This window comes from Trichophyton benhamiae, assembly GCF_000151125.1.
Source record: "Trichophyton benhamiae CBS 112371 chromosome Unknown contix00201_1.exp, whole genome shotgun sequence".
Taxonomy (NCBI): Eukaryota; Fungi; Ascomycota; class Eurotiomycetes; order Onygenales; family Arthrodermataceae; genus Trichophyton; species Trichophyton benhamiae.
Genome location: NW_003315098.1, coordinates 243,091 through 263,276, shown reverse-complemented (window position 1 = coordinate 263,276; position 20,186 = coordinate 243,091). Strand labels below are relative to the sequence as shown.

Below are 20,186 nucleotides of genomic sequence, written 5' to 3'. Positions count from 1 at the left end.
CACAAGGCATGGGAGACGGCGACTACCTCTATGCCTTCCAGGAGGTTGTTATGCCAATCGGCTACGAGTTTGATCCCGACCTCGTCATCAGTAAGTTGCCGTTATCACAAATCATCGGATAAATACATAATTCAGGGTTCCATGTTGCACGTCTAACAGCCTGGTGTCATGTAGTATCCGCCGGCTTCGATGCGGCGGCGGGCGACGAGCTGGGAGGCTGTTTCGTGACACCCCCTTGCTACTCACACATGACACGCATGCTGATGAACCTTGCCAACGGAAAGGTAGCGGTGTGTCTTGAGGGAGGGTATAACTTCCGCTCGATCTCCAAGTCCGCGCTAGCGGTTACGCGGACATTGATGGGCGAGCCGCCCGATCGGTTGATTGCGCCGTCAGCGTCGCGGCCGGCCGTTGAGACGGTGAGAGAGGTGGCGATGATGCACTCGCGGTACTGGAAGTGCATGTATCCGAAGGGTGAGCGAAGAATAAGCAAACTAGCAGGCAAACGATGATGATGTATGGACGCTTACCTTACCGCTTTAGGCCCGTCGTCGAACTTTGCCGGCAACCGTGTACATGGTATGTATGGTGATAACAGGAGAAGAGGGAAGACTGCTAATTAGTGTTGGGGGGTTACAGATATCATCCGGCAGTACCAGGCGAAACAGCTGTATGAGGAGCATAAGCTGACGAGCCTGTACATTTACCGGGACACGATCTCGAAGTCGTTTGAGAACCAGGTGCTGGCGAGGTAAGTCTCTGTCTTTCGGCAACTCACGTATATATTATTTTCTCGCCTTTTTTGCAACTCGGCAATAAGCGACGACCTTATAACTAAACTGGTGGGTGTTACACAGCCAGAACTACGACAAGGTGGACACTCTGCTTGTTATCTTCCACGACCCGTAAGTTCTACTACTACCACCGTTACTGCTGTCGTTAGTGTTGGTGTATGCATGCTAAAATAAGTGTAACTAAACAGGCCCGAGCTGATGGGCATCCCGCACCCGGTGACCAACGTGCTTGAAGCCCACAACACCTGGCTGGTACGTTTGACTGCCCACAGACTGTCACAAGCAAGTCCGAAACGAGGAGTGGCTAACAGAGGGAACAAACAAGGCTGATAATGTCAAGGATTACATCTCCTGGGCGGTCGAGCATAACGTGGGCGTTATCGACGTCAACATCCCGAAGCACATCTCAGAAGCCGACGTAAGTGACACCACACCATAAAATAGTAACCAAATTAATAAACTAATTATTATTAATTAAATGCAGCAAAACTCACGGAGCTACGAGCGGGAGAGCCCGAACCGGGCCCTCTTCTCCGAGCAGCTTGCCGAGTACCTGTGGGAGAACTACATCGAGTGCGTCTATCCCACTGATCTGTCATTACTTGCAGCAGCAGTATGGCTGTTACTAACAACCAGAAGGACCAACGACGCCAGCCGCATCTTCTTCATGGGGGTGGGCGATGCCTTTCTCGGACTGGCGAACCTTCTCATCAACAAGGGTTTGTCTTTCTACCTACCTTTTTATTTCAAATGCTATTCCGCTAACTGGGCAACTAACTAACTAGAGCGAGTCCACACAATGGTCAGTGGCGTGATATGCTTTGTGGCCGAGAACCCCGTCCGCGCCGTCGCCAGCACCACCATCACCTGGCTCTCCAAGTGGTACAAAGAGGTAAGTCCGAAGTCCCTTTTATCTTTGGCCCATTTTTACAAAGAAATGGAAGAAAAAGTACAGAAGAGTAACAAGGATGAAGAACTCCCTGGTCTTTGTGTCCCACCGGCACATGGTGTGGGAGGGCCAGGAGAACAAGCAGAAGCAGTACAAGCGCTACGGGCGGCTGGTGAAGTCGACGGCGGCGCACACGCTGAACGAGATGCTGGTCAACCACCGCGCCGATGTGTTCAAGTGGATTGAGGAGCGAGTCGAGGCCGGGTCAGAGAGCAGTTCATAGCAGTCTCTGCGGGAGTACTTCTAACTTCTTCTTCTACTTAGTCGCTATTAAGTATTATTACATCTAAGGTTAACTTTGTTGTTTCTTGTCCTTGCCTGCATGCGTCCAATGGCCCAGCGTAGCGCCCCATGCAAGAGACGATGCAGGCTGCCCGAGTGACCATGCCATGCGCCTGAAACAAAGCCTGCGCCAGCCAGTCAAGACAGTCAAAAGGACAGAGAGAGAGAGTCAAAAAGACGAGCTTAGCTGGCATGAAGGAAGAGAAAAAGCAACGAGAGTCCGGGGTGGCCGTTGACAGCGCAGTCGTAGAATCCGTAGAATCCGTAGAACCCTAGAATCCTCGAAGCAGAGACGAGATGTAACCCCGACCAGGACGAGAGCCGGCGCTGCCGCTAGACCAGGGAACTAGTTATACAGTAACTAACTAACTGGCTGCTTGTCTGGTCTCCAAGCAGCGATCCTGAGGCCGCCAGCCTTTACGAGTCCCGGCTGGCTAGCAAGGCCACAAAGCTTGTCTCCATCTCTCTTCTCACGCCTCTTCAAATTATTATTATTATTATTCCAACAGCTTAGACTGGCTGTCCGGCCGGAAATGAGCCTGTCTCGACACGCGACCATCGCCACCGTCCTCGTCCCTCTTGTCTTGGTCTGTCTTGTCCGTCTTGTCCGTCTTGTCCGTCTGGTCTGCCTCTCGTCCTGGCCGCAAGCTGTCCCTCTTTCTCCTGTCCATCGCCGCCTCTTCCCATCTTGACTGGCCAGCGCATCTCCACAGAGCCAAAAAAACTCCCGGCCACGCGAGGTCCACTGGTCACTTACACTTCGTTATGCATAGTTAGTTACCTTTTTACGCTGCGTCTTGCTTCTGACGGCGATCCACGGTTCGACGCTCGGCCGGTTCCAGGTGGCAGGGTGACATCGAGCAGAGGAGCCAGGGAGGGCCCTCTGGGTGGTCTCTGGTCTTTTGCCGCCGACAGAGACTGCGGGCTGGTTGGTTGGACGGGCCTTGCTGGCTGGTGCTAGGCTGGCTGGGCTGGAGGATGGCCCGTCTCGGTGATTAGACAGGGGGTTGGTGGGCATGGAAGAGGCCTGGAGGAAGAGATTTCACCGAAGAGAAGAGTAAGACTCAAGGGAAGAAGACGAGGAGAAGGACGGAACCAGCAGCCAGAGAAAAGGAGAGAAAGGGAGAAAGGAGAAGAAGAAGAAGAAGAAGCAAAGGAGGCCACGCGCCGCGAGCCATGGAAACAGATCTCTCCGTGCTTTAGGGAGTACGGGGATAGTTGCTTTTACGGAGCACAGGCAAAACGAATAATGGGATGACAGTCGCAGGGGCAAAGACAGCAGGCCTTAGCTCTTTTGCTTCGGCTTTTTTCTCTTTGCTTCTTTTGCTTCCTGCTATTATTACGGTTGCATTAGCCATTATTATTGCAGCCAGGAAATAAGGGCGGGCAGAGAGGCAAAGATCGTTTTATTAAAGGACGGCGTCTTGCCTGCGTCTTCCTCTCTCTCGTCGTCCCGTTCTCTGTCCGTCTGTCTCCTGGCCGCCAGTGGTTGTACGAGGAAAAAGCAACGACTGATAAAGAGAAGAAGCAAAAGAAGCAGAAGAAGAAGAAGAAGAAGAAGAAGAAGCAAAGAGGAAGAAGCAGAAGCAGAAGAGAGAGCTCCCCAGGTTCATCTCCAGGTTCATCTCCAGGCCGTCTCCAGATCTCCAGGTTTTTTCACCCAGCTACCTCTATCTACAACACCCCAGGACATCCGGAACCGCAACATCCTCACAGCAACACCTCCAGCATCTCAAGCATGGCGGGCACGACAGACGTCTCGCGCGTCGAGGCGCCGGTGACGATGAAGGCCTACTTCATGTGCGCCTTTGCGGCGTTTGGAGGCATCTTCTTCGGCTTCGACTCGGGCTACATCAACGGCGTCATGGGCATGGAGTACTTCATCACCCTCTTCACCGGCCTCAAGAAGTCCGACTTCCCGCCGCCGCACGAAGACAAGTTCGCCCTGCCCTCGTGGCAGAAGTCCCTGATCACCTCGATCCTGTCTGCAGGCACCTTCTTCGGCTCCATCGCCGCAGGAGACCTCGCAGACATCATCGGCCGCCGCACCACCATCATCGCCGGCTGCGGCATCTTCATCGTCGGCGTCATCCTCCAGACCGCCTCGGCGGGCCTCAACCTGCTCGTCGCCGGCCGTCTGATCGCGGGCATCGGCGTGGGATTCGTCTCCGCCATCATCGTGCTGTACATGTCTGAGATCGCGCCGCGCAAGGTCAGAGGCGCCATCGTCTCCGGCTACCAGTTCTGCATCACCGTCGGCCTGCTGCTCGCCTCCTGCGTCGACTACGGCACCCAGTCGCGCCAGGACTCGGGCTCCTACCGCATCCCCATCGCCCTGCAGATGCTCTGGGCCCTCATCCTGGCCGGCGGACTCTTCCTCCTGCCCGAGTCCCCCCGTTACTTCGTCAAGAAGGGCAAGCTCGAGGATGCGCAGAGCGTGCTGGCTCGGCTGCGTGGCCAGGACCGCGACTCAGACTACATCCGCGAGGAGCTCGCTGAGATCGTGGCCAACCACGAGTACGAGATGCAGGCCGTCCCCGCGGGCTACTGGGCCTCCTGGATGCACTGCTTCAGCGGCAGCCTGTTCAACCCGGCCAGCAACATCCGCCGTATCATCCTCGGAACCGCCCTGCAGATGTTCCAGCAGTTCACGGGTATCAACTTCATCTTCTACTTTGGCACCACCTTCTTCCAAGACCTGGGCACCATCGACAATCCCTTCCTGATCGGCCTGATCACTACCTTGGTCAACGTGTGCTCTACCCCCGTCTCGTTCTGGACCATCGAGCGCTTCGGTCGTCGGGCACTGCTTATCTGGGGCGCTATCGGCATGTTCACGTGTGAGTTCATCGTCGCCATCGTGGGCGTCACCGACGGCGAGAACCGCAAGGCCGTGCAGGGCATGATTGCCTTGATCTGTCTGTACATCTTCTTCTTCGCCTCGACCTGGGGTCCCGGCGCCTGGGTCGTCATCGGCGAAATCTACCCCTTGCCCATCCGTTCTCGAGGTGTCGGTCTCTCTACCGCCTCCAACTGGCTCTGGAACTGCGTAAGTCACAATATTCATTCACTCTCTCACCCAGTTTTGATGCTAATGCAGACTTACAGATCATATCTGTCATCACTCCCTTCTTGGTCGGCACCGACAAGGCCAACCTCGGCGCCAAGGTGTTCTTCATCTGGGGCTCGCTCTGCGTAGGCTGCTTCCTCTACGCCTTCTTCCTCATCCCCGAGACCAAGGGCCTCACCCTCGAGCAGGTCGACAAGATGATGGAGGAGACCACTCCCATCAAGTCCTCCAAGTGGAAGCCTCACACCACCTTTGCCGCTGAGATGGGCCATGTCGCGACCGCCGCCGCTGACGAGAAGAACGCTGTCCTCGACGCTGCTGCCGACTCTGCTGTTTAAGAGTCACACAGCCCTTGCGCCCTATACTTGACTCTGCTATTTTCTTCTACTCCACCTTACTTAATGTCTGCTTACTTATGCTCGGCTGCACCTAGACTTGGGCCTGCAGTCTGCTACGTCCTCGACGAATGAATGCCATTCATATGACCATACTTCTATCACTTCCATAACCGTAGAATCACCCCGTAGAATCACTCTGTAGACCGATATATAGGAACGTAAGGGAAGGCCATGCACTCGGCGTTGCGGCTCTCTGATTGGCCCACTGCGGCACGCGACCAGCTTTCCGCCCGCTTTTCCTTCTCGCCGGCGCATCTCAATCTTATCTTCACTTCGCCCAACTCGTGGACCGCATGGCATGGCATTAGCCGATATCTACGGACAACCTCGCCAGCCAAGCTCTCCGTCGCGGCAAAAGACCAACTCCAGGCATGTCTACATAGGCTGTTAACACCCTACATACAAGTTATCGACCAGCCAGCCACGGACTTGACCGAGCAAATACGAACGCTCCACCGCCATCCAACATTGGCATCCCGTCTCCGGCCAAAGCAACCCCAGAATCCGGGGTAGCCAACGAACCAGCATGATCCCAAGACATCAACCTGCTCCCCCTTGGCCCCCCCTCACTGCGGCGAACTTCCATCTCTCGCCATTATTATTCCTGTCTACCTACTTCCCATGTATCGACGACACTGGTAAATCTGACGGCCGGCCGAGGCCCAAGTCGATTCCCGCCGGCTATTCCTGAGGATCTCGCTTCTTTCCCTGACACGGCCAAGATGGAACTTGCCTTCGACCCCTTTTGCTTTCAACCGACCCGACCCATTGGCCCGTTCTGCGCCCAGCTTCAACGATGTACAGCTTAACGCATTGTAGACAAGATAGTATCGGCCTGGACCTGGGCTGCATCTGGACGGCAAGACTAGCTAACTAGTTAGTTAATGGGTACTGTCGTTGGCGTGTGCGGGGGTAATTCCGGCCCTTTTTCCAGAGCGTTGAACGAGTCGCGCTTTGTGTCCTGATACAGATTTGCACTTGGACTAGTTATCAGTAACTAGACCTTTAAGTCAACTCGCTGGTCAGGGGCGAGAGAGATAAATACCTGGGCGGTTCGCCGATCCCCCGGCCTGTTGTTACTTTTTTCCCCTCTCTCTCTTGATCTCTCTTTCTTTCAGACGTTTGCATTCAAATATAACCTACTTATCCTGGGATTTTGTTGGAATTGGCCCATTCTTGCTGGTTGATATTTGATATTTGATATATCTGATATTGATCATGCGGACGGATGAAGAGAAGGCCTCGAAGGGCGCCGCGGACCATGTCGATGATCTGAAGCAGGTTACTACTGCTGATGTCGATGAGGATGAAGAGTTCTCGCGCCAGCAGCAGCGCAAGATCATCCACCGCATCGATGCGCGGCTGGTCGTCATTTGTGGTGTGGGATACCTCGTCAGCTTGATGGACAGGACCAACACCTCTGTTGCTGCCATTGCTGGGTGCGTACTACTTGCTTACCTACCTACTTGACGCTAATCTATAGTCCATACTGACAATGCCATAGCATGACCAAAGATTTGGGTCTGAAGATAGGATTTAGATACGTGAGTTTGCCCGGCATATCTGACCCCTGACAATGTACGACCAATCTTCTAACGCTATTACTAGTCAATTATTGTCCTGCTGTTCTTCGTCACATACATCATTGCTCAACCCATAGCAACCGTAGCCATCAGAAAAATTGGGCCCAGAATATTCATTTCCTTCATTGTTTTCACATGGGGTGTCATTCTGATAGTATGGTACCCCCTGACTTGATGCTTTCATTGCTAAAATGATATTCTAACATGTACGTTCCGGCAGGGGTTTGGCTTTGTCAAGGATTGGCAGCAGATGGCTGGCCTGCGGGCACTGCTGGGCTTCCTCGAAGCTGGATTCTTTCCGGGAACAGTATACCTCCTGTCCACCTGGTACTGCCGACGTGAGTCATCCTTTGATATTATACCCAGCCAAAAAAAAATTACACAAGTTAACAATGCTATAGATGAGGTCCAGAAGCGGTACTCGGTCTTCTACATCATCGGTGCAGTGGCCGGTTCTCTCTCCGGCATCCTTGCATTCGGCCTCAGCCAGATGGAAGGTCTCCAGGGCATCCGTGGCTGGAGATGGATCTTCATCATAGAGGGAGTGGTAAGCCCATTCTCCTTCCTTACTTTCTACCAACGTCGTACCCTAACATGAACAACAGATTTCCATCCTCGTGGCTATCCTCAGCTACATCTTCCTCATTGATTTCCCGGACCGAGCCTCCGGAGCATGGGGATTCCTAAACGAAAAGGAACTCGCCTTCGTCGTGAGACGAGTCAACCGTGACAGAGGAGACGTGCACGTCGAGCCTTTTACCCTGGGCAGATTTCTCCGTCCAGCCCTCGACCTGAAGATATGGGGTTTCGCCCTGATCTTCTTGTACGTTCTACACCCCCCCAACCCATACCCCATCTTTCACTCGCTTCCCTTTCTAACATGCTTTCTACTTCCAGCTGCTCTACCACCGTAACCTACGCCATAGCATACTTCCTCCCCATCATCCTAGTGGACGGACTAGGCTTTGGCGTCGGCGAGTCCCAGTGTCTGATTGCGCCTCCCTACGCCTTTGCTGCCATAGTGATGTACACCTCTGCCTATGTTGCGGATAAATACCGTATCCGCGCACCCGTCATCGCAGTCAACTCGCTTATTACGCTCATCGGTCTGCCCATGGTGGGATTCGGCAAGGGCAGCGCCCTCCGCTACACCGGGGTCTTCCTCGCCACGGCCGGAGCGAATGCAAACATCCCTTCTGCCATGGCATATCAGGCCAACAACATTCGTGGCCAGTGGACCAGAGCCCTGGCCAGCGCTACACTCGTTGGCTTTGGAGGCATCGGTGGCATCGCGGGCAGTCTGGTGTTTAGATCCCAGGATGCGCCGGCATATATACCCGGTATCTGGGCTGCAATCACGTAAGATTGATTGTTCCATCTTCCCTTAGCTTTACATAATGACTGTGCTAACACATGTTTGAACGGTATAGGTCGCAGCTTGTTCTTCTCTTGACTGCAGCGGTGATGAGCTGGCACTTCTGGAGATCGAACAAGAAGGCTGACAGGGGAGAGCTTGTCATCGAGGGGTCGGAGTCTTTCCGTTATACTATTTGATTTAGCAGTAGGAGCGTTAGCGAACGTGAGCGTATTGGATTAGCTCCATTAATAATGAATATATTTTATTTGCATACTGTCTGTATTGTTCATCTATTTACTCGTCGTCTACTATGTATGCCTTTGTGTAGCCCCCTTTTTCGTACTAGGCAAGTAAGTGGTTATAAACAACCGAGGAAGAATTTCCCGCTAAAGGCTCGCTTCTATGGTGTAGTGGTAGCACATCGGATTTTGATTCCGACGACGTCAGTTCGATCCTGGCTAGGAGCTATAATTTTTTTCTTTTTTTTTTAACTACCTCCACCTAACTACCATCTACTAAGTGAAGACCAATATCGTGTTTATATCCTCTGAATAGTTTTTGTCTATCGCAATACTATCGCAGCTGATCCGTAATAGGACTCACGAGGTAAATAACCAGAAGGCCTGCCGGCAACCGCGCTAGTGGGTGTCCGCCTTCGAAGCACTGTATTCGACCGCGCTGACTTGCTACCGACTCACCGAGTCTAGACGACAGGTTATACCAATATTCTTTACTTTGGTGGCTACCTTTGAAACATGGCTCTCACATGAATATAATTCCATCTAACTACATAATGATTCAACTAATACCCCAGGATCTGAAATAACCACACTGGTTATTGAGGCGATGTCTTCGGCACCATAAGGTATATACCACACTTTTAAATACAGGCCCGCCTTGATATCCCAAGGCCCATACAACCGACAACTGTTTCACCGCATCATCAGCCTTCCGCGGCTTCTTCTACTTTCTTCCAAATGCTTCTGGGAGAAATGCAAAATCCACGGCCGGCCTCTTCTGGTATAGTCTCAGAACTTGCCGTGGATCAGTGTTGCTGTTCGCTTCCATGGTGCAGTAGTATGGAGATCCACTTGACGACCTGAGCCTGAGACCGTAGAGAAGACAATGGTATGGATTATTCGCTGCTATAGTGATGACAGTCGCTGCATTTTTGCTAAGCGTTGCTGTTGTGCCATCCTCTGTTTGACGGAAATAGACGAACTGATTGGTCTTGGGGTGCCGTATAATGTGAGATCCGCGGTCTGGGGGAATGGGCTCTATACGCCATATATCGGTTGCATTTGGCTTAATTTCAACGAGTCCATCAAGTGGGCTGATAGTCAAACCGTCGTGGTTGTAGTTCTCGAGAAAGGTGAAGTTTCCCGTGAGGCAGAGGCATATCTGAGCCAAGAAGGCTACCAGGCAGATTGCGGGTAAATTGAAGAGATGCATGGCTCATACAAGGCTCAATTGAATGCTCAAACTGGGCGTGGAGCAAAAGAAGCGTGGAATTTTGAAACCTGTTAAGTATAGGGGTAGTAAACGGTAGGTATCTAAACAACTATTTATGCAGAGACCAATGCGCCCAAAGCCGGATCTTCTTCAGCTTTTTTCGGCTTCTTCTTTCTGCTATGACTTCCATAAGAGCATAATACTTATATACGCTTAGAGATGGAAAGCTACTACCAGTTGCTTATATCCGTTGCAACACCCCAAGGCTAGGATAACTGCAGACATAACGCATATACTGGTCCTTGTAGATAGTTATCAATGCAATATACATTGATGAGAGTAAGCTTATGCCAAGTACGGGATATCTAACTAGTCAACTGCAGTTATAACCAGATCTAGGCCCTCTCCTTCCTATATATCCCATGATTATGTTCGCTAGTCCATTGTATGTAATATAATGTGTGAGAGTAAGCTTACGCCAAGGGCAACATAGCTAGATAACTATGTTCTAACTAGATAGTTAAGTTATGGTAACCTTACTTTATTGATAGGATATCAAATTTACTGAAGGTTCGATATCGGTGTTTGCCATACGATGTCGCATAGAAGAGGTCTTGGTAGTTGCCCGGGAAGAGGTAAAGTGAGACTGCATCTATATTAAAGTAGTTCATGTCCTACTTTTCGCCTGATCCTATTCCCACTTCACTCTTCCAATTCCTCAGCAGCCTCCTCTTATATTTAGTAACTACTTCAACGCTTCAATCACAAGATTTTGAAAATGCGGTTTACGCTATTTGCGATTGTCATCTCCGCGTTTGTCACCAGTACTTATGCTCAACGTGAATATTACCTACGAAACGAACCATCGGGACTCAACGTCACTTGGGACGATGACGACTATATATACATGGAACCCGGGATCAGAAAGTACACTATTTCGGCGTGGAACATGTATCCTGTCGCCAGCGACCTCAAGAACTGGTTTGCCTTTGGTGCTAGCTATTTCTATCTCCAATTTGATTTTGGCCGTGATGGAGACACTGCCCGACGTACGGATGAAGGAAGAATCTTTGAGATTAGAAAAGCCGAGTCTCATTCCTACGTGATCGACGTCCAGTCTATAGACAGCGGGCAACCAACTCTGGCATGGACGGTCGAGAGAAATTCAACAGACCCCCGGGTATTCTTAAAATTACGGCCGTACATGCGCCTTCCGAGCCAACAATTCACAATCACTCCAAAATGATAGAACGATATGCTTCTCGAATTTATTGTTGCGGTGCCGGTCTTATCGAAGATTTTGTGTGTTTAGTGACAGCAAATGACTATCGACCGTGGTAACATATCCGGGAAGAGAGAGATGGATAACGAACACTTGAAGGAAAGGATGACCGGTCAAACTGTATAAAGGCCAAGCTGTACATATTTTGTTGCATAGCCAAAGGGACTGTAGGTTCAGCTAGCCTTCGGCCCGCTAACACCGAATGCAAATCCAATGCCACTCTTTCCATGTCCCTCCATGTCCCTCAACAGGTACTTTAGGAGAGATATTGAAATGCGAATTCACCCGGCCTGAGCTTTGCACTAGACAGACACCCCAAGGCCCATGTTGGCATCATTTGCACAAGCACTGACATCATCCTCACCAACCCATTTTGAGCGCAGGATGAACTGGGCCAAAGGGATCTCCAGTCACAGTACCTATAGTATTTCAGGGGGTATCTATCATATAAGTGCGATAACGTGGTCTCTGGCTCTTCTACCTTCCCACCGAGAACCGGCGTGATTCCTGGTATGTTGAAAAAGAAATAATTTCAACAGGATGGTGGAACTTTTCGTACTGCATGTTATCTTCCACTAGGCCAGCCAGCATTCCACAGTTCCGGAGAAGCGGCTCAGTGGCTGCCAGGCGACGAATGTAAGGTACGAGATAGGTGCATAACATGCTCGAGCCAGCCTATCTCGAGTCGGCCTGACAGTAAGAAGCCTAGCAGAGGGCAAATCCACAGAACAGTATACCCTCGCAGGGGCCATAGTAGCCGACATCGTGCATCTCGAGGACGAGACGAAGTGACGGGAGGATATTAGGTATCGGCGTTGCTCCCGTCCCGTCCCCCCATCCGCGCTGGATAATCCGTTGTGGGAAAACCCCCCGGGGGGGCTGGGCCGGCTATCTGGCTTAGGTAATCGCCTGCAACGGAACACAGTGTCAAGCAAGCATCCAGAAGTCCAACTTCCGACTCCCTCGTCTTGCCGCGCTTCTCTCACTCACCAATCCCCCAGTCCGACGAGGTAAGCCTGTCTGTATTGTCTGTCTGTCTGTCGTGTGCCCTGACAGAGAGAGACACGTCTGCCTCGCTGCATCGCTAACCACCGAGCTAGTTAACTGGGTTGGCAGCGTTGGCTTGCTGTGCTTGCTGTATGCCTCCAAGGTTCCTCACGAGACGGCTTCACATCCCAGCTTCACGCAGGCCTCCCTTATTTACTGCTGGTCCTGCTGCTCTCGTCCGTCCCTCCAGTACTCAGCCTGTTGTTCCTTCCATACCACCGCCGCTGCTGCTCCTCGGTCAGCCGCCGGCTCGTTTCCCTCGTTCATCGTTGGCCTTCTTGCAGCGAGGTGCCTCGCTCTATACTACCACGGCAACAGCCACTCCCCGATATTCAGAGTCACCGGAGGACAAGTCGAGCTCCCCCGTAATGGCGCAGGTCGAGCGTTTGGCTGATAGCCTGGAGAAACCGTCGGTTGACAACCGCACGTATCGAGTCATCAGGTTGCCTAACCAGCTCGAGGCCCTCCTTGTCCATGACCCGGATACAGATAAGGCCAGTGCCTCTGTCAATGTCAACGTAGGGAACTTCTCCGACGACGATGACATGCCTGGCATGGCCCATGCTGTCGAGCATCTGCTCTTCATGGGTACCGAGAAGGTCTGCCCCCGCTTTTTGCATACCTTGATAAATCTACCATTGCTAACAGAGTCCTGTAAAATAGTACCCAAAAGAAAATGACTATAACCAGTATCTGGCCTCTCATTCCGGTCACTCGAATGCATACACAGCTGCTACGGAGACAAACTACTTCTTCGAGGTTGCTGCTACCTCCCACCCACGTTCCAAGGCCCCCTCTGCCACGCCGTCTGCTGTGCCATCTGCACCACCATCTCAGGCTCCAACCCCTGGAGGCATCCTGGCAGATAAAATGTCCCATCTCACCGTTGAGGGCGCTCCAAACAGCGCCAGCTCGTCGATAAGCGATTTGACTCCACCACTATACGGTGCACTTGACCGATTTGCCCAATTCTTTATTGCACCTCTTTTCCTCCCTTCCACTCTAGACCGTGAGCTCCAGGCTGTCGATTCCGAAAACAAGAAGAACCTGCAGAGTGACCCTTGGCGTATGCTACAGCTAAACAAGTCTCTCGCCAACCCAAAGCATCCTTACAGCCATTTTTCAACCGGAAACCTGAAGACTCTGCGTGATGACCCACAGGCGCGTGGCCTAGATGTCAGGAGTGAATTTATGAAGTTCCATGATAAGCACTATTCGGCAAACCGAATGAAGCTGGTTGTCCTGGGAAGAGAGCCGTTGGATGAACTGGAGGCATGGGTTGCGGAGTTGTTTGCGGATGTCAAGAACAAGGACCTCCCACAGAATCGGTGGGATGATATTGAAGTGTTCGAGAAGGAAAACCTGCTTAAGATGGTCTTTGCCAAGCCGGTGATGGACAGCAGAACACTGGATATCTATTTCCCTTACCCCGATGAGGAAGACTTGTATGAGTCCCAGCCTAGCCGGTATATCAGCCACTTGATCGGGCACGAAGGCCCCGGCAGCATCCTGGCCTATATTAAATCCAAGGGATGGGCAACTGAACTCTCTGCTGGCGCTACCCCCCTCTCCCCTGGGTCATCTCTATTCAACATTTCCATTCGTCTGACAGAGGATGGACTTCAGCATTACCAAGAGGTCGTCAAGATCATATTCCAGTACATTTCACTGATTAAGGAGCGAGCGCCTGAGCAGTGGATCTTCGATGAGATGAAGAACCTTTCTGAAGTAGACTTCAAATTCAAACAGAAGTCTCCTGCCAGCAAATTCACCAGCAGCCTTAGTAGCGTCATGCAGAAACCATACCCTCGCGAATGGCTCCTGAGCGGTTCGAGCTTGCTGCGCAAATTCGAGCCGGAACTCATCACAAAGGGCCTCTCGTACCTTAGGGCGGACAACTTCAATATCGAGATCGTATCTCAGCACTTCCCTGGAGGCTGGGACAAGAAAGAGAAGTGGTACGGCACCGAGTACAAGGTGGAAAAGGTTCCAGAGGATCTCCTATCTGAGATTCGCCGTTCACTGGAGACATCTACCGGCAGAACCTCAGAACTGCACATGCCCCATAAGAACGAATTTGTTCCAACTAGGCTAGATGTTGAGAAGAAGGAAGTTGACCAACCTGCCAAGCGACCGAGCCTGATTCGAAGAGATGATCAGGTCAGGACGTGGTTCAAGAAGGATGATACTTTCTGGGTCCCCAAGGCAGCGCTGGAAATCACTCTACGAACCCCTCTCGTTTACGCGACCCCTGGAAACAATGTGATGGCCAAGCTATACTGCAGCTTAGTCAGGGACGCCCTGACAGAATACTCTTATGATGCTGAGCTCGCAGGCCTGGATTATGACTTGTCTCCAAGCGTTTTCGGCTTGGAGGTAGCAATCGTTGGCTACAACGATAAGATGGCAGTCTTGCTTGAGAAGGTCCTGACCATCATGCGCGACCTCGAGATCAAACCGGACCGATTCCGGATCGTCAAGGAGCGTATGGCTCGTGGATATAAGAACGCAGACTACCAACTACCATACTACCAGGTTGGAAGTTTCACGCGATACTTGACTGCAGAGAAAGCTTGGATCAACGAGCAACTGGCCCCTGAGCTGGAACACATCCAACTTGAAGATGTTGCGGCTTTTTACCCACAGTTGCTTCGCCAGACACACATCGAAGTTCTTGCTCACGGCAACTTGTACAAGGAAGATGCCCTGAAGCTTACTGATCTCATTGAATCAACCCTCAAGCCGAGAGTCCTTCCACAGTCTCAGTGGCACGTGCGCAGAAACATGATCATCCCTCCTGGTAGCAATTACATCTACGAGGAGACTCTCAAGGATCCTGCCAACATCAACCACTGCATTGAGTATTATCTCTTCGTCGGAGCTTTGACTGATGCACAACTACGTGCTAAATGCTTGTTGTTCGGTCAAATGACTAATGAGCCAGCATTTGATCAGCTACGTACCAAGGAACAGCTTGGGTATGTTGTCTGGAGCGGTGCTCGTTACTCATCCACAACTCTGGGCTACCGTGTCATCATCCAAAGTGAGCGAGATAACCAATACCTTGAATCTCGTATTGATTCCTTCCTTGAAGGCTTCGGGGAGGCCCTTACCTCCATGTCTGATGAAGAATTCGAGGGTCACAGACGAAGCATCATTAACAAACGGTTGGAAAAGCTGAAGAACCTTAGTTCCGAAACCAGTCGATTCTGGTCTCATATCGGTTCTGAATATTTCGATTTCACACAGCATGAGATCGATGCTGCCGTGTTGGAGAATTTGACCAAGGATGACATCATTGCATTTTACCGCCAGTACATCGACCCCAACTCACCCACCCGTGCTAAGCTATCCGTTCACATGAAGGCCCAAGCAAGCGCAAGCCTCGTTGCTTCCGCAGAGCAAAAGAGCGCTGTCCTTGCAAAGATAGAGCAATTCCTCGGCTCTGCCGGAGCTCTAGTCGATACCGAGAAGTTTAAGGAGGCGTTCAAGGACATCACTATCTCCAGCAACAACCTGGATGGCATCATCTCCACCGTGCACAACCACCTCACCTCCGTGCTACAGATGGCCGAAGACGAAGCCACGAAGCTCCTAGAGCCCGCGAAGGGTGCCTTGCCAGCCCTGCTCGCCCAAGCCGGCATCAAGACTGTAACCAACAGTGACAATGAATCTAAATCAAAGGAAGATCCAACTCCAACCGCCAATGGCACCTCCAACAGCGCAGACAAGCCATCCAGCCGTAAACCAATATACATCACCAACGTCCCTGAATTCAAGGCTCGTCTCAGCGTAAGCCCTGCAACGGCCCCGGTCGTCGATCTGTCTGAATTCGAAGACTTTGACCCAAAACTCTAAGAACCGAGCAAAGAGAACGAATGAACCTCCCAAGTCCAATAGATAGGGTATAGAAAATCTATTCTACATCTGAAATTAGACATTTCTTTTCTGCTTGGATAGGTAATCACTTGACGTGACTGGGGTATGTTTGTATGTATACTTACGGAGGCGGTTTTTGATCTGGGCATATCTTTCAACAGGTGGCGCCATGGAGGGTGTGGTATGGATGCTTTAGGTAGACGGCTTCCGTGTTAGAGATGCATTGTGTAGAGTGGTAATTGATACGTTTGTTCAGATTGCACTTTCTCTATTTTTCCCCCTGTTCGATCTTTTAACTATAAAAGATACGTACAATTGTATTCAGCAGTGACAGTTGGTTTAAGTTATATCTAATGGTTGGTAGTTGTGAATAGTGGAGGTACGAAGTTATTGGTGCTAGTTACGGAGTACTTGGCATACGAGGTAACTTTGGAGTATTTACTAGTTAACTAGCTGCTGACAAAGGGTCCAGACGATGATTATCAACGAATCAAGTCAAAACCTAGGATAGAGGCCAAATTTTGGACAGCGAAACAATCGACTTAGCACTTGACGGTGACGAGGAGTTCAACGCAACCTAAGGAAGCCTGTGACCTTTCTATTTATTTTACCCATTTGCATTGATCTGTATGTTGCAGGACGCTTTTGTCACAATTAAACTTTTTTCATGCCTTGATAACTGACAATTCCAGATTTACGCCATAGATCGCGAACCAAATCGGCAGCAACAGTACAGACAGAACGGTGTCTGGAAAACCTGGATGCTCCGGATTTAATAATCAAATAATGTGGAAGCTATCCCGTTTCCGCTCGTTATTTCATCTCCCTATTCGCAGCGGATTGACCCGTGGTTCTCGAGGTTTCATGAACTCAACGGCACCTAGGGATGAACACGCGGTACACGACACCAGTTCGTGCAGTCCTCTATCAGATTTTTTTGAATTGAACTATAACCTGATAAAATAACAGAGTTGAATACGCACGGCCGGGACGATCTATTCAGATATACCTCTGGACGGTGGTTGATCAATGAGAAACATCAACTTGATCAGCGTTTCGTGGAATTTAGCATTGACAAGCTATGTTCCCGTGCTGCTGCTATATTTGGACCTAAAACGAAATGTGTGCGGGTTGTCAAGATTGAGGGAAATTCTAACAAGGCCTTTCTTCTTACGATGGACGATGGGAACGAAGTGATAGCGAAGATCCCCTGTCCCAATGCTGGAGCTCCATTGTTAACAACAGCCTCCGAGGTAGCAACGTTGAAGTTCTGTAAGCTTTCCACCGATACTATTCATTTTTGATATACTTATATTCTGGTGAATAGTGCGATCTCGCATATCAATTCGAGTACCCGAAGTATATGTCTGGGACTCGGACTCATCAAACCCAGTGGGAGCAGAATATATCATTATGGAAAAGATCTGTGGAGTTGCTCTTGCAGAGAAATGGGAGTCAATGAATTCGTTGCAACGCTACGAGATAATTAACCAAATTGTGAAAATGGAAACAGAATTTAGGAGCTTGAAATTACCAGCATACGGCAGACTCTTCCTACGAGATTCTCTACCACCTGAATACCACCGTTATCCACTCCCCTCGGATTTGGACTCAGATGGGTTGTTCTGCATTGGCCCATCGAACAGTCGACTGTTGTGTCATAATAAGCCTACAGAAGTATCCAAATCTATTGTTGGGCCATGTGAGTCTAATTCTATGCTTCTAACGCGACGAATGCTCTGTTATCTAATATTGTTAAGGGGATACGATTTCGGATTTTGCGCTATCTATACCGCAGAAAGAACTAGCCCTAATTGCTATGGAGAGGGACAGAGTTCAATCCCTTCTTAATCGGTTCGATACTCACCAGTCTGTCGACGAGTATTCTGATCTATTACAAAAGGCGACACAGGTACTTCCTTACCTATCAAAGGACCTAGAGGTACTTAAATGGTCAGATTCAGTCATCTGGCATAATGACCTCCATTTGGGGAATATATATATTTCTCCTGACGATCCGACTAAAATTCAAGGCGTGATTGATTGGCAGTCAATTGAAGCAAGCCCGCTATTTACGCAGGTGCAGTTTCCCGAGTTCCTTCGGCCACCAAAAAGTTACTGCCCGGGAACGGAGATACCCAAATTACCAGATAATTTCGACGACTTAAACATTGAGGAGAAAGAGACTGCTAAGGAAGAGCACACTCTAGCTACTCAATCGAAGTACTATGAAATGTACTGCCTTGGGTACAATATACCTGTATATAATGCAATGAAACTGGATCGACGGCTATGGGAACCCTTTATGTATTGCGAACTTCCCTCAACGGGATACTTAGTTCCACTACGAAACTCCCTTATTCGGATTTTCCAAGACTGGAACCTCCTTGGATTTTCGGGTAGCTGCCCGTTTGAATTTACTAAGGAAGACTTAAAAAGGCATAACGAGCAAGCCCAATGCTATGAGGATAACCGTTATTTATTAGATATCATCAAAGGCCAACTTCGTATCGATGACAACGGCTGGGTCCCAATCGAGAGGTGGGAGGCAACAAACAAGATGAACGAGTATCTTTTTGATACTTACATCAAGACCATGAGCGAAGAGATGTCACCGGAGATGGCGAAGAAAGCTTGGCCCTTTCCTACTAAAGGTGTCTGAGTCTGTTGTTTTCTCAGTTCAACACATGTCATTCGCTTTCCACACATTACCACTACATTGAAGTTACCAATTAAGGGGTCTTCCCTTTTGGCAAAAGGCGGGAGGTTATTAGCTGACAGAGGGCCAATATCCTCTAGGAATGGGAGCCAGTCGTCCGGGGCCAAGCGTTCTGTAGGTGAGGAGGAATGGTGCCGATAGTATCTAAAGCTCCCTGAGGATAGGCACAGTACCTATAAACACCTTCGATTTGCTGCGGGCCGCAGGTTAAATTGAGGAGTCCTCCTGCAGTTTGACGGAACTTTTCTCCCCACTCATTTCCAGTACTCCTTCATAAGGTACCTTGCTGAGCTGGGGGTTGCCGAGGGTAGTCTCTCCTGGTGTTGACGGAGCTTGCTGCTGCGCGTATGTAGTCATAAATCGGGCAATATTTTTATCCATCGCCTGTCCCGACGCATCCAAGGAGCATCTTCCAGTAGAGGTCCGGGAATCTCGGATAGTCAACTCCTCTTCTAGAAATAGATAGCTATATGGTCTTCTCGGTATATTCTGAGAGAAAGCCTTCCCCTCTTATAGAGGGCACATCATCTCGTGCAATATATAGTATCAGCTATATGAAGTTGTAACTTTTCTGGCACCTCACCCTCAAATTAGGGGCTAAAGGATCAATACGCCACACTTTCATGGTTGTGTACTCCGTATTGCCGCAATAACTGCTTTCTGAAGTAGTGGAAATCGTCGATATCCCTCTTATCAGGGTCTGGAAGCCGATCACTGTCTGCGACTAGGGAGGTACTGTGCGCGAGAGGATAATGATGGTTTGTGGTAAGCTTGCGGCACTTGATATTGACGAAGAAGGAGAACTCTAAAAGTAGTATTCCACATGCTACATTATGTCCTTATATACTTAATTGTGGCTGTGAATCGCGGAGTCGTCACTTTGAGGCTTCACCAGTTATTGAAGTTATTGAAGTGACAGTGAAGTTAGGGTTGGGAGCCCCAAACTCTAATTTAAGCAGAGTGTCAATCACGTGTCAAATAGATACCATTACGTAATCATTAGCGGATAATCTAATATCCGTGTATCAGTCACCTGACCAGGTAGAGCTTGGACCCGTTGGCCTACCAACTGATAGGTAGCAAGCAGAAAAGGCACGACTGAAAGCTCAGGGCTGCAAACATCAAGAGAACAAATTGGTGCATCCTCTAAAGAATCAACGGCAATATAGAGTGACTGATAGGACGTGGGAAGCGCGATTGTCCACGATATATCAACCATCATGTCCGCCGTGTCCCCGATATCGTTGCAAAGCTCACGACCGTAAGTTGTCTTACTGGAAGCTACCGCCAACATAGGTAGCAGTTTAAGGGCCAAATGCAGTATCTAGGCGGACCATGCCATTTCTGATATTTACTGACATATACTTACTTCAG

At 50.1% G+C, this 20,186-nt stretch overlaps 7 protein-coding genes and 1 non-coding gene across 8 annotated transcripts; 7 read left to right on the top strand and 1 right to left on the bottom strand.

The window, feature by feature from the left end:
* Positions 1-992: 992 nt before the first annotated feature.
* ARB_00829 (uncharacterized protein) lies at positions 993-1,929 on the top strand (the record flags this gene model as incomplete). The annotated part of the gene is made up of 4 exons (XM_003012900.1): positions 993-1,046; positions 1,078-1,212; positions 1,279-1,513; positions 1,580-1,929. The coding sequence occupies 4 exons, from the start codon at positions 993-995 to the stop codon at positions 1,927-1,929; spliced, it is 774 nt and encodes a 257-aa protein (XP_003012946.1).
* A 1,074-nt stretch (positions 1,930-3,003) lies between these two features.
* ARB_00828 (MFS monosaccharide transporter, putative) lies at positions 3,004-5,433 on the top strand (the record flags this gene model as incomplete). Its single annotated transcript, XM_003012899.1, has 4 exons — positions 3,004-3,016; positions 3,088-3,231; positions 3,399-5,074; positions 5,134-5,433. 4 exons carry the CDS (start codon positions 3,004-3,006, stop codon positions 5,431-5,433), a joined length of 2,133 nt encoding a protein of 710 aa, XP_003012945.1.
* Positions 5,434-6,711: 1,278 nt separating this feature from the next.
* Positions 6,712-8,439, top strand: ARB_00827 (MFS transporter, putative; the record flags this gene model as incomplete). Its single annotated transcript, XM_003012898.1, has 6 exons — positions 6,712-6,932; positions 6,998-7,037; positions 7,102-7,230; positions 7,297-7,623; positions 7,682-7,899; positions 7,974-8,439. 6 exons carry the CDS (start codon positions 6,712-6,714, stop codon positions 8,437-8,439), a joined length of 1,401 nt encoding a protein of 466 aa, XP_003012944.1.
* A 390-nt stretch (positions 8,440-8,829) lies between these two features.
* On the top strand, positions 8,830-8,900 carry ARB_00826. The gene has a single exon. It is a non-coding gene; the product is annotated as a tRNA-Gln (tRNA).
* Positions 8,901-9,396: 496 nt separating this feature from the next.
* On the bottom strand, positions 9,397-9,885 carry ARB_00825 (uncharacterized protein; the record flags this gene model as incomplete). The annotated part of the gene is made up of 1 exon (XM_003012897.1): positions 9,397-9,885. The coding sequence occupies one exon, from the start codon at positions 9,883-9,885 to the stop codon at positions 9,397-9,399; it is 489 nt and encodes a 162-aa protein (XP_003012943.1).
* A 778-nt stretch (positions 9,886-10,663) lies between these two features.
* ARB_00824 (uncharacterized protein) lies at positions 10,664-11,131 on the top strand (the record flags this gene model as incomplete). The annotated part of the gene is made up of 1 exon (XM_003012896.1): positions 10,664-11,131. The coding sequence occupies one exon, from the start codon at positions 10,664-10,666 to the stop codon at positions 11,129-11,131; it is 468 nt and encodes a 155-aa protein (XP_003012942.1).
* A 1,175-nt stretch (positions 11,132-12,306) lies between these two features.
* Positions 12,307-16,072, top strand: ARB_00823 (uncharacterized protein; the record flags this gene model as incomplete). The annotated part of the gene is made up of 2 exons (XM_003012895.1): positions 12,307-12,813; positions 12,878-16,072. 2 exons carry the CDS (start codon positions 12,307-12,309, stop codon positions 16,070-16,072), a joined length of 3,702 nt encoding a protein of 1,233 aa, XP_003012941.1.
* An 807-nt stretch (positions 16,073-16,879) lies between these two features.
* ARB_00822 (uncharacterized protein) lies at positions 16,880-18,755 on the top strand (the record flags this gene model as incomplete). Its single annotated transcript, XM_003012894.1, has 4 exons — positions 16,880-17,003; positions 17,063-17,365; positions 17,421-17,795; positions 17,854-18,755. The coding sequence occupies 4 exons, from the start codon at positions 16,880-16,882 to the stop codon at positions 18,753-18,755; spliced, it is 1,704 nt and encodes a 567-aa protein (XP_003012940.1).
* Positions 18,756-20,186: the final 1,431 nt, after the last annotated feature.